This window comes from Chinchilla lanigera, unplaced genomic scaffold, assembly GCF_000276665.1.
Source record: "Chinchilla lanigera isolate Chin_1 unplaced genomic scaffold, ChiLan1.0 scaffold00028, whole genome shotgun sequence".
Classification (NCBI taxonomy): domain Eukaryota; kingdom Metazoa; phylum Chordata; class Mammalia; order Rodentia; family Chinchillidae; genus Chinchilla; species Chinchilla lanigera.
This window is the reverse complement of record NW_004955429.1, coordinates 11,023,163-11,040,796: the sequence shown is the minus strand read 5'-3', so window position 1 is coordinate 11,040,796 and position 17,634 is coordinate 11,023,163. Positions and strand designations below refer to the sequence as shown.

Sequence of the window (17,634 nt, the reverse complement as noted above, 5' to 3'; positions counted from 1 at the left end):
CACCTGGAACAGCAATTCCCAGCCCTGCTGCCTTTCTCTCTGGAAGTTATTCTAGGCAGCAATTTCTTTCTGTTTTATTTATAAGTGAGCTCTCCTTCAGTTCCTGAATGTTATAGAAAGTTGTCTTCACTTCTGTCTGAAATAGGAAAAATCAAACTGCTTTTGCTGCACACACACTCAGTACCCAGCACTTCCGATACCATATGTGTGTGCGGTTTTCCTCACATGCCGAGCAATCCAGCGGACACCAGCTTCCTGTCCTACAGTGGATCTCACTTCTGACGCTATCCGCCTGCAGATCCCATGGGAAAAATCAGATCCATGGGAAAGAGCTCAGTCCCACAAGACTACCCATACTTTATTCCAGTCAAGAGTAGGTAGTGGGTGGTCACCTGTGCTTCTGATGACCTGAAATAATTGGAGCTCTAGTGACCTCTTTCTCTAGTTCAGGTAATTTGCTAGGATGCTTCATGGAACTCAGAGAAACTCATTTGTCGGTTTATTATTCATAAAAGATATAATGAAGGGCACACAAACAGCTAGATGAAGAGGTGTACAGGACAAAGTTCGGGAGTCCTGAGTGCAGGCTAGAGTTGGGGTGTATCACCCCCGCATGTGGATGTGTTCACCGCAAGGAAGTGCTCTGAACCTCGCACTTCAGGGATTTTTATGGCCTCATCAACAGGCATGACCCTAAATTAGGCATTCTCACTGAACGTTCAGGCCCCTCCTCTTGCTAGAGGATGAGGGTGGGATTGAGCATTCCAAGCTTCTTCTCCACATAGCTTGGTCTTTTTGATGACCAGTCTCCATCCAGGAATCCACCAACAGTCACTTCATTAGAACTAAAGGTGCTCTTATCACCTAGGAAGTTAGCTCTGTGTTAGGACCTGAAGTCAAAGACCAAATATCAGAACATGTAGCTAGCACCTCAGCACTCAGAAAATCGCAGGAGTTTTAGGAGCTAGGAAGGCAGGACAGACACAAATATATTTCTTCTTATGCCATAATCTCTCAACTCCCTGGTGACCCTCTTATTTTCCATGTTTCCAGTATAATTTTCTTTTATTAATATAGCTTTGGAATACATAATAGTAGCAGACAAACACATGCATATATAAGGATATGAATGTATGATATATATAAGAAATTATATGTAATTGCTCATCTTGAATATAATTCTTAGATAAATGTGTCCCAAAGTTCCAAATCTGAATACCCATGGAGAGCAGGGCCAGCTTCCTGGGGGGGTGACCTCTCCTATTCCACAGATTTCTAGGCATCAGTGGACACCACACTTGGTTTAATCCATTGCTGTTACCATTTTGAAGTGTTTAAGAATTTCTGACAGAATTTCTCCTCACTATAAATTACAAATGTTTGCCGATTTCCAAAGGGTTCTCAAATTCAAAACACTCTTGGGAATTTTCAAATGAATTAGCTAGTTAAAATGAAATGAATTAGCTAGTTAAAAATATCTTCTGGCTTCTACTTGGATATTTTTCTAAAATTAGCAGAATTGTGATTGGTAGTAGAAATGTAAATTTTCTGATCCTTTTCACCAATAATTCAAAATACAAGACAACAGATCTTCCACTTTTCCAGAAATCTACCCATAGGAAAGAATTCAAAACGCATTGTGTAAAGCTGGGGGAGACTAGGTGAAAGGGACACATAAACTTTCCATATGCAGGACCTTTCAGCTTTCTGTGAACCTATGTTATTTCACAATAAAATGATTTTTAAATTAAGCAAAAAGTATTTGCCAAATGTTCGTCTGTTACAGTAGTAGGTTGAGAATGAAGGAAATATGTGAACAGAGGAAGTTGTTAAGTGAAATACATATAAGTTATATACTGTATGATTTTAAAGTATAATTAACAATACTGGAAACATGAAAAAATTAATTTAATGTAATAAATGTAATATGTGTTACATTTATGCAGTAACATTCCAATGGTGTGAATAATGATGTTATGCACTGGCATAGAGAAAAGAAGAAAATGCAGAGGAAAATTTGAACAAAGGCATTATGATATAATTAAAGTTTATATTTTTCTTTGACAAAATGTAAGGAATACACTGCTTTTTGGGGTGGGGGAGGCAAGCTCCACAATATATAATATTAAATTTCAGGAGTAAACATCTTTAGTTATTAGGCTCAGTAACTCATTTGGAAAATAAATGGATCTCTGAGGATTTGGGGAACTCATGCAGGCTGCTGCTTAATGTTGATTTCGGATGTCTTCTCCCCCACAGCAGTCTTCCTTCCTTCTTGGCATCACGGCTTAGTCCCACCCCTCTGTAGCTGCAAGCCACTTACCTGCAGTGGTCACTGGGCTGCCCTTGAGCCGTCCCTGTCATGAGGAACCCAGCCTACTTCTGAGCTGCCTACACCTAGAAAAAGATGGGCAACCGAGCAGGATCATAGTGACAGTTTATCAGTTGAGAGGGAATCCATTCCATGTTTCACAATTATGGGAGCACTCAAGAGCCATGTCCTCAAAGGACACACAGTTTAATAAGGGGAGATGAAACATACACAGCTAAGTTGATCAAGAAACAGTGGGCTGGGGGTGCAGCCCAGTGACAGAATGCCTGTTTAGCATGGGTCCCATCCCCAGTACCACATCCCCAGGAACACACACACACACACACACACACACACACACACACACAAACACACACACGTTAATTGCTATGAAACATCAAAAAGGGAGAAATTCTTACATATAGGATTTGGGAAGCTACATGTTGGTAATAATTTTCAAAGTGAGCTGTAAACAGTAGACAAGATATTTGGAAGAAAAAGCAAGCATCCTTGGTACTTAGGCATGTAGAGAAGAGGTCAAGCTCAAGAAAAGCAAAGGAAATGTCTTAGAAATACGGAGTAACAGAGAATGAAGAACACACAGAAATTCGCTAACCAGGAAATGACAGCGTCCTTGGAGTAAGTGTGGAAAGATTCAGCACCGCCAAGGAGAATGCAAGGCAAGCGGAGGGTGAAATGAGAGAGACTTCGGAGGTCACGTCAGACTTTTTTCTACATTGAGCCATAGTAAAAGACTAAGTTTGAAAGAGTTAAAAAGTAACGCAGTTTCATTTTATGCCCTTCAATATTAACTCTGACACCCACAATGAAAATCAAATTTTATTAATTTTTTAAAAATTTACATCACTTTTGAACCTTTAAAGAATTTTTAAACTTCAGCTCAAAACATTAGAAGAAAGAATGATACACATAGCCATAGAAAGAAGGTAGTCTATGTACAACACAATGGGTAAATGTTGATCCCATACATTCTCTGCCGGAAGCCACAGAAGTTCGGTTTTTGCTCAGTGGTACAGGCGTGGCCCCGGGCAAGGATGGCGGAGTTCTGTCCCACGTGACGTCTGATGGCCCCTGGGCGGAGCCACGGGGCTGAGTAACCCAGACTTTTCAGCTCAGCTGTTCCACGTTAACCTGAACGCAGATGGACGTGTTGCGTACTCCGCGTGGAATATTATGAAGGCACGATTTGAAGAAGCCCTAAAGGGAGCTATGTCAGTGTCCTGTAACACAGAAAAAGGCAACAAGTTAGAACTTGTTAAAATTTGAATAGTTTTCTAGAAATGTGACAAAAAAATATGCACTAAAGTTTTATAGAGTTTATAGTGATCTTGCACATATTTCTAGAAGTCAAGTTGGCAAGAATTAGCGTCAAAACTTTACAAAAGATTATTTCAACGGGTGGAGTGTGAGGGGAGGTGGGTGCAGGGTTTCTTCTGAGGGTAATGAAAATGTCCTATTCTTCTTTCGTTTTCTACATGTTCTGAGTCTGAAGCTGCAAGTGACGCAGAATTTCCTTGTGAACAAAGACACTTATTTTATCATAACATGAAACACCTTTAAGTCCCCATACAGTTGTGTGTCTACACTGGCAATGCAAAGGTTTACTTCTACTGTTTCATGTACACTGACTTTATGTTCTATAATTTTTCAGTCATATTTATACTTTATATATTGGTGGCACCTTTCATTTATGAAAAATACAATTACACATGAAATTATGTCTACTGCTTTTTCTGAGATGGGGTCTCACTATGCTGTTCAGGGTGGTCTTGAACTTCTGGGTTCAAGCAAGCCTCCTGCATCAGCTTACCAAAGGGTGGGGACTACAGGCGTGCATATAGCCACATCTATAACAGAAAATGTAAGACAGGGGAAATACTGTGAAGAGCAACAGAGGGACAAAGCTGACATATCTAGCTGTATACTTGGATTTAAGGTGACATTGGCTTAAATGGCCATCAGTACCCTTCTCAGGGCCTGAGTTTCCTTTTATCGGCAAGGTCCAGGATATGCAGGAACTCCCCCTTCACAGGATTGTCACATGGGGATCCAGGGAGCCGAAACACACACACACACACACACACACACACGCATACACCCACACATGCATACACACACTACACAAATACAGAATAATGGCATTGTTAAAATTATCTCTTTGCCTCCCTTTTGAACGATGTATAAATTTCAATGAAATATGCAAGATGCAGCTCTAAATCTGGGATTCGGCAGCTTCACTGGGGTCTCTTGGCTGTGGCCTCCTGCATGTGAACAGTGAGGTGACGCCCAGCGGTCCCATGACCAAAATCTCTCCCCACACAGTCGCTCTGTGTATAAAGGTAGAGGAGCCAAGTTGTCTGCAGTAGTGAAAGGTCCACACGGCCTAAACTTCCAGTCAGAGGGGCTTTGTTAGGTAATTTATGCCGGACCATGATGTTGTCCAATGACAACAGAGGGCACAATGAATGAAAAAATACATGCTTTTATTGGTCCGCTCAGATGCTCATGATAGATGTGTTGATAAGTGAAAGAAACCTCCACCGGGGAGGATAAGAATGCGCGTGTGGATGCAAATATACTCAAGGAAAGGTGCTGTGAAGACTACAGTAGGAGAATTCTCAAGGTTTTAGAAGAAAATTAATCTATGTTCTATTATTTCTGAAAAAAGAACACTTACCAAGTTTACAAGTGAGTTATATTTTTAAAATTCTCTGCATTTCCACTTATAGAATTCTCTACCCAATTCGACTCGAAAAGGCAAATGAGGAAAGCGGGATAGGTAGAAACAGCTTCTCACCAGCAGCCACACAGGCCCTGATAGCTCTGTAAGCTCTTTTAGCACGAGGTAGGAAGGGCGGGGGCTGTGCATTGCATTGCGTCAGTGTCGGATTCTAAGTTGATGCTTGGGGAAGATGCAGTGCATCAGGACTTTACAAAAGCAATCGAACTACTGGTCACTGCTGTTTCAGAGAATTTCAGCAGGAAGTAGAAATGAAAGGGAGGAATCTGCCAGCAGTTCAGGTCTCGTTATAAATACTCTACAGTCTCTATAGAAATAGACGTAAGTTTTCAGTCCTGAAGGTGCGCCGAGAGCGCTTCTGCAGCTTTTGAAAGCAGCACGCTATGACTTTTCCACTGGAAACGGACTGTAATGTAAGCAGTTCCACGGGGACCCGGGTGCGGTCCGGTTTGGGCCATCGGTAGTAATTAAAGAGCATGTCCACCAGGTGGCACTCGTGCCCCCGATAGAAAGTCAGCACTGCACTCTTCGTTGAAGGCTTGTGCTTCCCTGTGTCCGCCTTTACGAATCCACGTTACCTTCGGTTTTTAAACGCGGGAAGTGCGAATCTAGCGTCGTGGTACTCACCGCTCCGCAGTAGGGGCCGGAGGACGGAGAGGCAGCGTCGGGCCCGTCGTGCAGCAGGAGATAGTTGTGCACGCAGTCTCCCGGGTCCTCGATGTTGATCAGGTAGAAGCTGACCACCACCCGCCTGCCCAAGGGGACGGACAGGGCCCACTCGCAGTGAGTGTTGTTGGGGTAGGTGCCGGGGTAGCCCGGGCTGGCGACAGAGCCGCTGTCTCCGTACAGAGTCCCCCCGCAGCCTGCAAGGAGGAGCAGCAGGGAGCTCGCGTGAGCACAGAGTAAGCCTTGAGCCTGCTTTGAATGTGCAGAGGGCGAGGTCACCCCTGTTATTTAATTAACGAGCTGAGTGAGACTGTGCAGAACAGGGAGCAGAAACCGCTGTCTGCAGCTTCACTTTTGGGCTACAGTCCCCAGCCCAGTCACCTCCTCCTCTTAATTCCCTGTTCATCCTCTTCCCTTCCTTCTCTCCCCTCCCTCTATCTCCTGACCCCCTCCCCCTCTGAAGGGAGTCTAATTCATTTCACTCAACATTATGGTCTCAAGGTGCATCCATTTTCCTACAAACAACTCCATTTTTATGGCAGAGTAGTACTCCGTTGTGTGTGACTATCACACTTTTTTATCTATTCACCTAGCGATGGCACATGAGTTGCTACCAAGATTTAGCTACTGTGAATTGTGATGTCTTTAACTCTTTGGGGAGGATACCTAGAAGGGGAATAGCTAGGTCAAACAGAATTTCTAATTTTAGTTTTTTCAGGAATCTCCATACTCATTTCCATAGTGGTTGTACTGGTTTAGATTCCCACTAACAACGTACACAGGTTCCTTTTTCCCTATGGCCCAGTCAGCGTTTGTTATTATCCGATTTTTTGATGATGGCGGTTCTTTCTGGGGTGAGACCGGAACTTGGCAATGAGCACCTGTGTGTGCTGAGTTGACGGTAACTATGCTAAAGTCAAATTAAAAATAACATTCTGGGCCCAACAGAGACTGCCACTGTAGCTTTTGATACAAATCACTTTACAATAAAAGGGACCTCACTGTAACAGAAAACGCCCCCTCCCCCAGCCAGTGTACTTTAGTTTCTTAGTTTCCTAGGTAATAGTTCCTGTTGTAGTTCTGGTTGCTCCTGTCTCTTAGAAATGGATGGTCACTATGATGCATAGGTGGTCACTGTGATGCACATTGTATAAACCAGTCCCCAACTGACAAGCCATTCTGCTTCTGTACTTCCTGCTTGCTTATCCCATATAAGTCCTAGGCCACCAGAGATCAGGGCCTGATATTCTGGGAATGATCCCGATCAGTGCCCATCGAAGTAAATAAATCTGCCTCCAAATCCTGGGTGTCATTTTGGTGTTTCTGCTTGCTGTTGCATTACTAGGATAATGACCGACAGCTTTAAGATTGACGTATTTAAAGCCAAAACTCTTTAGATACTGGTGTTATTTCTTCCTTTAAATACCAGAGCTACTGTGAGTTAGACCGGATACCCGTGGAGGTCCAGAAGAAGCTGGAGAGGCTCAAAAGCACCCAGCCTGGCGTCTGACCCACCTCCACTGCGGTCCAGCTGGGCATCCTGGGCAACTCATTGATTGTGGTGTTTTAGCTTCTCATTTTTAAAATGAGGGCCTTGGAGAAAATTGCTCAGTCTCCTTTAGGTACAAAGGTTTCATTATCCAGGACTGGCTTCTTGATAGAACCCTCTTCCTGACCCTTAGCATGGGTAAAGTGATTCCTTGCTATTATTTTTATTTGGGGGGCTTTTTAGGTATTTTGGGGCCTTTTATAAAGGTATTCCTTCTCACAAGTTAAATGGTATGATGTAAATTTGCATCAGCTCTTTAATAAACCAAACAGGGAAGAAGATAAATCCCTGAAAAAGGAAGCAACGCCCAGGACTGCTGAGAAGCAGCAGTGACCCAGCATGCACAGTGGCTCATCTATGCACAGGAAGTGGTAGGCATTCGGCTTTTAGGGCCACCTCTTTCCATTAAATTCTTAGACAACTGCCTTGGTGATCAAAACAAAAGTCAAACACCTCACAGAACAGAATTCATAGAGGAATTTAAAATTCTTTTATTTCTAGTTTCTGTGTAAATATGTACACTTTTCTATATGTAGAAATAAAAATAAATGTGGAATTAAGGAGAATCTGTGCTTTTGTTGTTAAAAATATCCCTAATTTTAGCAGAATATCGTCAGAGAAACAGCAGAGAAGATAAGGTCGCTTTGTCTTTTGCTATTGGACATCTCGTGTTTTTCTCACCTACATTACTTCAGCTTGCAAAGCAAATATCTTACCAGAGGAGGATGAGGTCCAGGTGATTCCATATCCCCGGCCGGAAATGCTGCTGTCGCTCTTGAACCGTAGATACAGTGTGTTACTTTGGGAGAACACGGGGTTGGGCAGCAGGGCTCCACAGTAGAGCCCAAGTAGTGGTGAGCTGCTGTCACTTCCATTTCTTATCTTTTAAGAAAAGAGGCATCAGTTACTACTCACCAACTCACCATTACTCACCAGTACTGCGCAGTAGGACATGAGACAGTTTGAATAACCAGTGCTGGTTTGTTTTTTTACAAAAGCTTTGTATTTTTATGTACTTAAGAACAAAGGATTTTCTGAAAAAACATACAGAAGTCACTTTTACTTGCAAAGGGGAGAAATGTTCAATTTGTAGGTCAAAAACCATTTGTCTGTGAATTCAGAAATGTCTGCCCGCTTACAGTAGTCACAACAGCCTGGCACACTTTTATGTCCAGTTGGCACTGTTATTCTGTAGGCTTTTGGGTGAGGCATTTTGCAGGATGTAATGAAAGTGCATGGAAAATGTTTGTGGGTGGGGGCGATATTGCATGGTGTTACGGGTTAGCTGCTGTAATTCGTTTACTATGCTGTGTGTGTGTGTGTTCCCTTTGCAAGGCACTCTAGAAGGATTACGGAAAAAGAGATACCAAGTACAAAATGTATAAAGTCCACAAAAACGATTCTGTATGGGAAAAGGACACAACTCAGTGAATCTATAACATTTCTGATTTCTGCTGTGTTTTCAGAACACATCCTGAGGCTGTGTAGTTTTTCTTTTCAGCTCACAGCCTGCAGGGGAAGTGTAAAAACAGGAAATGAGTCAGTCTGTGTGGGGATAGAGGAAAAAGCACTCTGTGAATTCAGCCACACTCCTTCCTCTAGCCTGGATCCTACCGCATCTGCTCAGCCAGTCCTACTCCCAAGAGCACACTGGCGGTGCCTGCTGGGAACATGACCCCGGCAGTGCCTCGTTAGAACCAGCTCAATATGGGTAAGTGCTGATTTCCCGGATGTACATAGTCAACACCTGAGAAGTTCCCCCACTCCCTTAAGAATTCCGTAGTCAAAAGTTCGGTCAGTTGCCGGTTGTCTAAATCAGAGAGCTGCTCCAGAGGCGCAGTGCTTATTTTGCTGGGCTGGGCTGAGCTGAACAGAGCCACTCCAGCCTGTGGGAGAAAACAGGGCTGTTCTCCTGCTTGTTGTTGGAGTATCTGTCAGATGTTTAAACCCAGTGGCCTTGGCCGGAGCAAAGCAGCCAGCCCTCTACCAGTACATGGGGCAGCCTTCTCTCCTTCTGGTCCTCTTTTACAAATGCCTTTGCTCTGAAAGAAGGAGCAACATATGACGTTGCTAACAACTCCTCATATTCACTTTTTCCTGTACAGGACAAATGAAAGAACTGAGAGTAGATGGCGTCTCTGGAAGACAGAAGACCCTGGAAAGGGAGTGAAAGGCCATGAAGACATCTGTATTCCAAGCAGGTCTGGACAGAAATACAGATCCAAGGATCAGTGGAGAAGATTAGAAGATGCAGAAACAACACACACATTCAGCCATCCCATCTTTGAGAAAGAAGCCGAACACCTTCACTGGAAGGAAGATGGCCTCTTTAGTACATGGTGCTGGAGAACCTGGCTTTCCACATGCTGAAGATTAAAACTAGACTTATAGCTTTCACCGTGCACTAAACTAAAATCAAAATGGATTAAAGATCTAAATATTAAAACAGAAACACTAAATCTGCTGGGAGAGAGAACAGGTAGAACTCCTGAAGACATTAGTGTAGGCAAAGACTTTATGAAGAAAACCTTGATTGCACAGGAACTATCACAAAGAGTCAACAACTGGGATCTCATCTGATGAAGTTTTTGCACAGCAAAAGAAACCACCAGCAGAGTGAAAAGACAATTCACAGAGTGGGGAAAAATTTTTGCCAGCTGTTTCTCAGACTAAAGACTACTATCTAGAAAATATAAAATCAGACACCCCAAATTTAAAGACTCAATCCAAAACTCAGCATCCAAAATAGACACTTCTTGGATGAAGTAGAAATAGAAAAAAATACATGAAAAAATGTTCAACACCCCTGATCATTCGAGAGATGCAAATTAAAATGATACTGAGATTTCCTGTCACTCCAGAAAGAACAGCTATCATCAAGAAATCAACCAGTAACAAATGCTGAAGAGGCTGTGGGGAAAAGGATCCCTTCTGCACTGTTGGTGGGAGTGTAGACTGGTGCAACCACTGTGGAAATCAGTGTGGAGATTCTTCCAAAAACTAGGACTAGTGGTTCCATTCATCCAAGCTATTCCCCTTCTTGCTATCTTCCCAAAAGAACTAAAAGCATCACATCACAGTGATGGATGCACCCCCATATTTATAGTGGCACAGTTTGTGTTAGCCAAACCTTGGAAAGAGCCCAAATGCCCATCAACTGATCAATGGATAAAGAAGATGTGGTTTTTTAATACAGTGGAGTACTACTCTGCAATAAAGAAGGATAATTTGAGATATTTCTAACTAAATGAATACAGCTTGAGACCATACTCTCTAGTGAAATAAATCGGACACACATGTTTAAAAACCACACTGTTTCTCTGGTGTGAGGAAGCCAGAATGTAAACAAGGACCAAAATGCATAACAGATACCGGGAGATGGGAAGTTCAGATGAGAAGAACATGGGAGGAAAGAAGGGACAAGAAAAAAAGAGTGGAAGGAAGAAATGGAAACAAAGCTTTTGTAAATAAGCAGGGGAGGAGGGGTTGAAGGGAGGGAAGCGAATGGGAGAGAGGCAGAAGCTAGATGTATCACGCACAGGTACAAATGCCCTACGATGAATGTGATCATTAGGTGTACCTAAAATGTACCAATAAAATACACATACACACACACACACACACACACACACACACACACACACAACCAAACCGGCTTGGAGCCCGGCCTTTGCTGCTACCGGGGCAAAGTCCTTGGTGAGAGATTCCGTTCCTCCAGAGTTACAGACGGAGGAACGCCGAGGCTTCCTGGCCTGGCAGGAGCACAGAGGCGGAGAGAGCCCGGCTGGGAAAGGCTTGCAGGCGGGAAAGGGAAGAAGGCAGCTGAGGGCAGACGCAGAAGCGGGTGGGGCCAGGGCTTCGGTCACTAAGAAGCGAGGAGCCAACAGGAAGCCCACCCAGAAGGAAAGAAGCCCCGTCCGCTTGTTTATCCTACCAAGGTCAGATATTTGGGATAAGACTCCGATCAAAGACCCGCTCCAAGGTGCAGAGCTCATTAGGGGAATCTCCTCTCCATGAACAAAGAGGTGACGTCCTGCCGCATAAGTAAGCCCTCGGGTTGGGCAGCAGATCCCACACGCAGCAGCGCTGGGTGTTCTCCGCCACGCCGGGAGCCCGGCGCTGCTCCCTTAGGGAGCTCTGGGGAGGGGTGGAGGTGAGTGGGTGGCTGGGTGCAGTGTAGACAGACTGCTGACAGTCCTTGCTCCCAAGCAGCTTCTTCTCGGCTGGGGGGTGGGGGTGGCCGAAGGAATGCAGTTCACCTACAACTGCACAAAAGATTTCTGTTTTTTCCTAGTATGTGTTTGTAGCCCACAATGTTACGCTCACTGCGGGCAGCTGGCACACGGACATAACTCACCTCAGTTCTTTCTGCAGCCCCGTCCCTCCCCTGCGTCTCTTGGTCCCCTTGCTTTATGCAAAACAGCTATCTCCCGACTTCCTATTAACTGTCTTTTATTTTGCTCTCTATTTATATTTTGCATTTTTCATACAAAAGAAACCATCTGATATTTACACTTGTATATCTGATCCACTTCATTTAACATTACGGTCTCAAGGTGCACTCGTTTTCCTACAATGACTCAAGAGGATCCTTCTTTCTGGCAGAGTAGTATTCCAGGGTGTATAAATACTGCATTTTTTGATCCATTTATTCATGGACACAAGATTTAGCTACTGTGAGTTGTGCTGCTATAAACATGGGTGTGCGTGGACATTGTAAAATGATGCCTTTAACTCCTTTGGGAGGATACCTAGAAGGGAATAATTGGGTCAAATGGAATTACTAATTTTAGTTTGCAGCACATTTGCTCAAAGACCCTTAGAAAATAGTGCAGGTGCCCTAGCTGACTGCAGCCCACAAGGAAATCAGCGAACTCTTTGGTATTCTTCAGTTTTACCTACAGACAAAACTCTTAAAGTCAGTGCCATGCTGCAAACCAGCGCCTTGCCATTGGACCTCCTCTGGTCCTTTGGGTCAGAACCGAGTATAATCTCCTTACGGAAAGAAGCCATCCCTGCCCCCACACGGAGTCAGTGCCCCTGACGGATGGAGCGTGTTAGTCCTTCCCACGTGATGCTGTGATTGCCCCCTGCCCTCTGCCTGTCTTTTAGGCTCTAAATACCCTGAGGGCCACGACTATGTTTTTGTCTTCTGTTGTATTCCCAGCACCTGGACTAGAGGGTGCTCAGTCAGTGTTTCGGGCGGAATGGGATGGTGAAGAAATGGATGGGATGGATAAGGGATGCAGAGAATTAGCAGCAGGAGATAAAAGAGTGAATTCTCCTGAGAGACCCATCACCTCTCACATTAATTCATTTACATGACAGCCAAATGCACCTCACCTCCAAGAAATCGTGCACGCAGTCCCTGGAGCTCTCCAGGCCGAAAGCGTGGAAAAAGAGGGAGATGGTGCGGTTCTGCGGGGCTGAGAGAAGAACAGTGCAGTCCAGGTTTGCGTAGTAATCGTCTGGCCATCCGGGGCTCCTCACACTGCCAAATCCTTGGTTATAGTGTCTGCTGCAACCTTAGAGAGAAAAGTGTTCACAGTTAATGTATACATCCAAATATTCAGTGCTCTTTCAATCTGACAAGAATAATTTTCACACAAACTTTAGGAAAAAGCTGATCCAACCTGTTTGTTTACCTCTGAGGTCACTGAGACCTGAGAGGTGACATAAACTTGCTGACACAAACACCCCCGCGCAAGGATGAGATGTGTGAACTTCCTCCAAGCAAGACTCCAGGATCCTTTGAACTCTTGTGATCCTATCAAGGTGTTGGTGGTTGACATTTAGACCTTTTTTGAGATTTTTCTTTTGTGGTACTGGGGATTGAACCTAGTATTTTCACACTGAGCTACATCCCTAGTCCTTTTAAATTTTTTTTTTTTTTGTTTTGAGACAGGATGTCACTAATGCACTAAATTGCCCACGTTGGGCTTAAACTTGCAAAATCCCCCTGGCATAGCCTCCCACAGTGCTGAGATTACATGTGTGCACCACCACACCCAGTGAAGACTCTGTTTTATGCATTAAGACTGTGTCTCAGACAGGGTTTTGTATAATGGTTTCGCTGGAAGTCCTTTGGTAAATTATGTGTGTTAATAGCACACTGTAAAGTCATTGCTCTTTACTGATTTTTTGTTTAAAAAAGTATTTATATTGTTTGCTTGGACCAAAGACTGCTTTAATCAATTTCAGAATACACATGAAATAAAGTGTTCTTAAAAAGTAAACTTCTCAGTTATAAAATCAAATAATCCTTTTAAAGAACCATGGGTTTATAAAACAATTACCTAAGATATAGGGATGCCCAGCTCTTTGAATGTACTAAAAATCATTGAACTGCAAACTTTCAGTAGGCATGATGGAGGTATTTTATCTTGGTGAACTTTTTAAACCCGTAGTGACTCTTACACGCAGTCAAGTGGATAATTAATAAAATAAATGGTATATATTTAAATTAACTGCATTACATGTTAGTTAGTATGAGACACACTTTACCTCTTCAGGAACCAGCACTAGAAATTTGCTAAATTGAACGTTCTAGTTTAAGAGTCTTACCTAATGGACATGATTTATCATCACAACCCCTAAGCTCATCAAGGGGGTGACTTCCCATGATTAGAAGATGGAAGATTTTCTTGAATGAATTGAAGTCCCAGGACTTACCTGCAATCTCATAGACGAAGCTCACTCTAGAGTTAGAGCTTAAATCATAAGATTTGAAAACAACAATAGCAGTGCTCATTGAAGAGTAAAACACCGGCACCGTGGATGTGTTTCTCCTGCAGAAGTGAATTCCAGGGTTTCCACGGACCTGAAATGAAACGGAGGCCGACTTGTGTTAGCTTTGGTCTCAGCAGCGAGCCGCGATAGCCAAACTGAACTGCACAGAGAAGTCCGACTTACACACCCAGCCACTGCGCTGGCTCCAGTGTTGCAAGAACACTGCAGCACGACTCACTGTTAGCCTTGGAATAGACGGATGTACACCTCCCCAGAGGGCTGAGGGGTGGTGCTGGGGGGCAGAATTTCTGCTGAAACCGTGGGTAGCTGCCTCCTTATTCCCAAATTGCCTCATTGGGTCCAGCTGAAGGGAACTGCCTCAGACTCTGCTGTCTCAACTTCATGAACCAATGGAAAATTGAAAGAGCTTCAACCCAAAGGGTCTTGTCTACTTGGCTGTAAGTTCCTGCTGAGGCTACCGGTGAGGAATAGTTTTGTCCTAAAAACTACTAAACCGTAGAATGATGGTAACCAAGCAGGTTGACAACCATGCGAGCTCAAGACTGATTCCAGCGTCTAGTATTTATATAAATCTTAGCAAATTTGGTGTCTCAAGAGAAGCCTGCTCATTGGAGTCAGACAGGCTGGAGTTTTCTTCCCAAGACAGAGGCATGTGAGAAGCAGGCAACCCCAGCTTTACAGTGAGGAGGAGCCTGAGAACCGAGAACCTGACAGACAGAATTCTTATTGGCAGCACACAGGGGTTGGAACATGACATTCTTGGAATGAGCAGGATAGTCACCCCCAGACTACAAAGACAGTCCAGGTGTTCCCAAGTGTTCTCCCGGGTGCCCGTGCTGAGCCCTTGTGCTACACAGTTCCCCAAGTGATCTCATCATTTTCATTATCAATTATCTGCCCGTATGAAGACCACACTCAAATCTTTAGGCCTTAAGTTAACATCACATTTTCATATCCTGAGTCTTTGCAAGAACTTACCCAATGGGAAATTAAGATTTTCTTCTTTTTTTCTCTGTTAATCAAACGAGATCTTTCTATCTTCCTTCTTCTCCCTCCCCCTTTTTTCTCCCCTTATTCTACTACCATGAATACAGTCCTGCTAGACTGAACCCTAATGGGGTCTTAGCTGAATTTCCCATGTCCCTTGTAGACTCTTTCAATTCTTCTTATACACAGGTCTCACCAGCTACAGACATGGGCCCGACCTGTGCAGTGCTCATGTCATTGCCAGAATATTAGAGAGGCTGATGAAAAATTCAGATTGATGCTATGCAGGGGAACCAGCCTCAGAGGGGCAGCCCTAGGAGTGTGTATTTTTAACAAGACACCCAGATAATCTGCAGGTGTCTGAAAGTTTGAAAGCTCTTGGCCCACAGGACCAAATGCAAGTTTTTCAATGTACTTACATGGAATTGAAAAACATAAGTAACTTGGAGGATTTATTTACTCATGCCTTAACTTCATCAAGTATTTTACAAATATTAGTAAAAAGGACACTAATTGTGACTGTGGTCCACACTGTCAGGGTTACCTGTGGTGAGTCCTGAAACTCTAAGTAGTTCTGGGCACAGTCATCCGAGTGCAGCTGTAATTCCGACACGGTTATCTTGACCTGCTTGTGGTGAGGCGCTCTAATGACCCAAGTACAGGTGAAAAATGGGAAACTGGCGTTTAATACATAGGGTGATGAAATATTTTGGGGAGCCCAAGTTGCATTATATGTTCCACCACAAGGCACTGAGGAGGCAAGAGAGAAACAACGTAGGAGATACTTTACTCACAAGTCATCACGCAGTCTCTACCATTCTGCCCCTCCTCTCCCCCAACGGGACATACTTGTATCATTCTAGTAAGGATTTAAGTATATATTTTTGACTAAGGATTGAACCTAATTATACTGTGGGTAAAACAGTTAATAAAATATGTCTGGTGATCAACTAAGATATAATTTAGTAATGAACACTGAGTTTAGATCTAATAAAAATAGCATTCTTTTTCAGTACAGAAATACTTAGGTATGTCATAACATAAAAAAGTATCAATTTACTTACTGTCTACAAAGGTATATGTAGCATTAAATCCTGCCATCTCCAAATATAGGTCACTGACAAATTGAACCGTAAGGAAGTTACCAGAAGAGATGAAAGGAGCAGGTACTGCAGAACCACAGAATGTTCCTACCAAGTCTGCATCTTCACTGTCCCCGTCATATAGCTGAAAAGAAAATGAGCTCATGAGTTCTCCCTTCCTCACAGAGAACTGCACTGTTTCACATTGCAGCAGATGTGAAGCCCCAAAACGTCATGACCAAGGATGTTTACACCAGTGTTCTGACAGGTCGTCGTCATTTAGGAACAGAATTGTGATCGGATCAATGACATTATAAAAGTTTTGGGTACAAGACCAGCACGGTGCCTATCATTTTTTTCCTCTTTAGGAAAGTAATATATGATTCAAAGAAGAGTGTATCATGAGTGTCCTCAAACCCGCTACGCACCTCACCACTGCTCCTACCACCACGCCGGTCCAAGCCATTCTGATGTCCTGCCTGCATCATCGCCCCCAATTCTACTCTTGTGCCTCTCAGTCTGTTCTCAAAATGCCAGCCAGAGGCTAATGTTGAGAAGAAGCCAGACCAGGTCACCTCTCTGCACAAATCTGCCTCAGTGATTTCTCTCTCTCAATACAAAAGCCAGCGCCATGACAATGGCTAAGACCTGACAGAATCTGCGCTCCTCCTCACCCTGATCTTTCGGGTCGCCCTTCTCACCGTTTCTGTTTTTAAAAGGTATCTCAGAGGACGCCATCTCCTGTTACCACCATCACCCTTTACCTGCTTTGTTCCCTCTTGAGCCACCCAGGAGCCATCCTGTTTCCCATTACTTTGCCGGTCCCTGTGCCTGGGTCCCAATTCCTCTGTGCCCACACAGCTTGTCCTTCTGCAGTCCCTGCCGCCTCTACTCCAGGTCACTGACTCAGGAAGGGCTTCCCTCTGTCCACTCTCCTGAGCTTCCCCTTTTCCTTTCCTGTCTGATTTTTCTTCAGGCTAAATATGACATTCTACACATAGTAGGTAGGTGGCTTGTTTATTTCACTGTCTTCTCTGCTAAAGAGAATGCAAATTCCATAGAAGCACAGATTTCTGTCCGTTCTGTTTATTGAAATGTCCCCAGATTTTAAGAGCGTCTGGCATAGACACTCAATAAGTACCCAATAAGTCTTTGGCTCCTCTCCTCTCCACCTGTCTTTGTCTGCATTGTGTGGCTGTATCAGAATATCCCAGATTGGGTAATTTATGAAGAAATGGATTTCTCGCAGTTCTGGAGGCTAAGGAGTCCAAGGTCAAGCTGCCTCCCTGCTGCAACACTACAAGGGACAGGCATCGCATGCAGAGACAGCAGGGGCGCCAGCCCCCATCTCCCCTCTTCTTGGCCTCATTTAACCCTCGTTACTTCCCAAAGGCCTCCAGATATCATCAGCATAGGAATCTGAGGATTGTCTAACACCTGAACCGGGAGGACACAAGCAAACCATAGCCCTGCACCTCCCCAAACTGTTCTTCCCAGGTCTTCTTTATCTCAATACATGGCTCAAGCT

General features: G+C 43.9%; 1 protein-coding gene across 1 annotated transcript in view; it reads right to left on the bottom strand.

Moving 5' to 3' along the window:
* Window positions 1–2,499: 2,499 nt before the first annotated feature.
* The window catches only part of Cubn (cubilin (intrinsic factor-cobalamin receptor)), a 248,624-nt gene continuing 233,489 nt past the window's right edge, over window positions 2,500–17,634 (bottom strand). The window contains exons 61-67 of the mRNA XM_005386965.1: window positions 16,089–16,251; window positions 15,569–15,774; window positions 13,960–14,107; window positions 12,631–12,812; window positions 8,004–8,169; window positions 5,700–5,935; window positions 2,500–3,552 (exon numbers count right to left, since the gene is read on the bottom strand). Coding sequence (XP_005387022.1) covers window positions 3,445–3,552; window positions 5,700–5,935; window positions 8,004–8,169; window positions 12,631–12,812; window positions 13,960–14,107; window positions 15,569–15,774; window positions 16,089–16,251 — 1,209 coding nt within the window. The 3' untranslated portion in view covers window positions 2,500–3,444. The remainder of the gene's footprint in view (window positions 3,553–5,699; window positions 5,936–8,003; window positions 8,170–12,630; window positions 12,813–13,959; window positions 14,108–15,568; window positions 15,775–16,088; window positions 16,252–17,634) is intronic.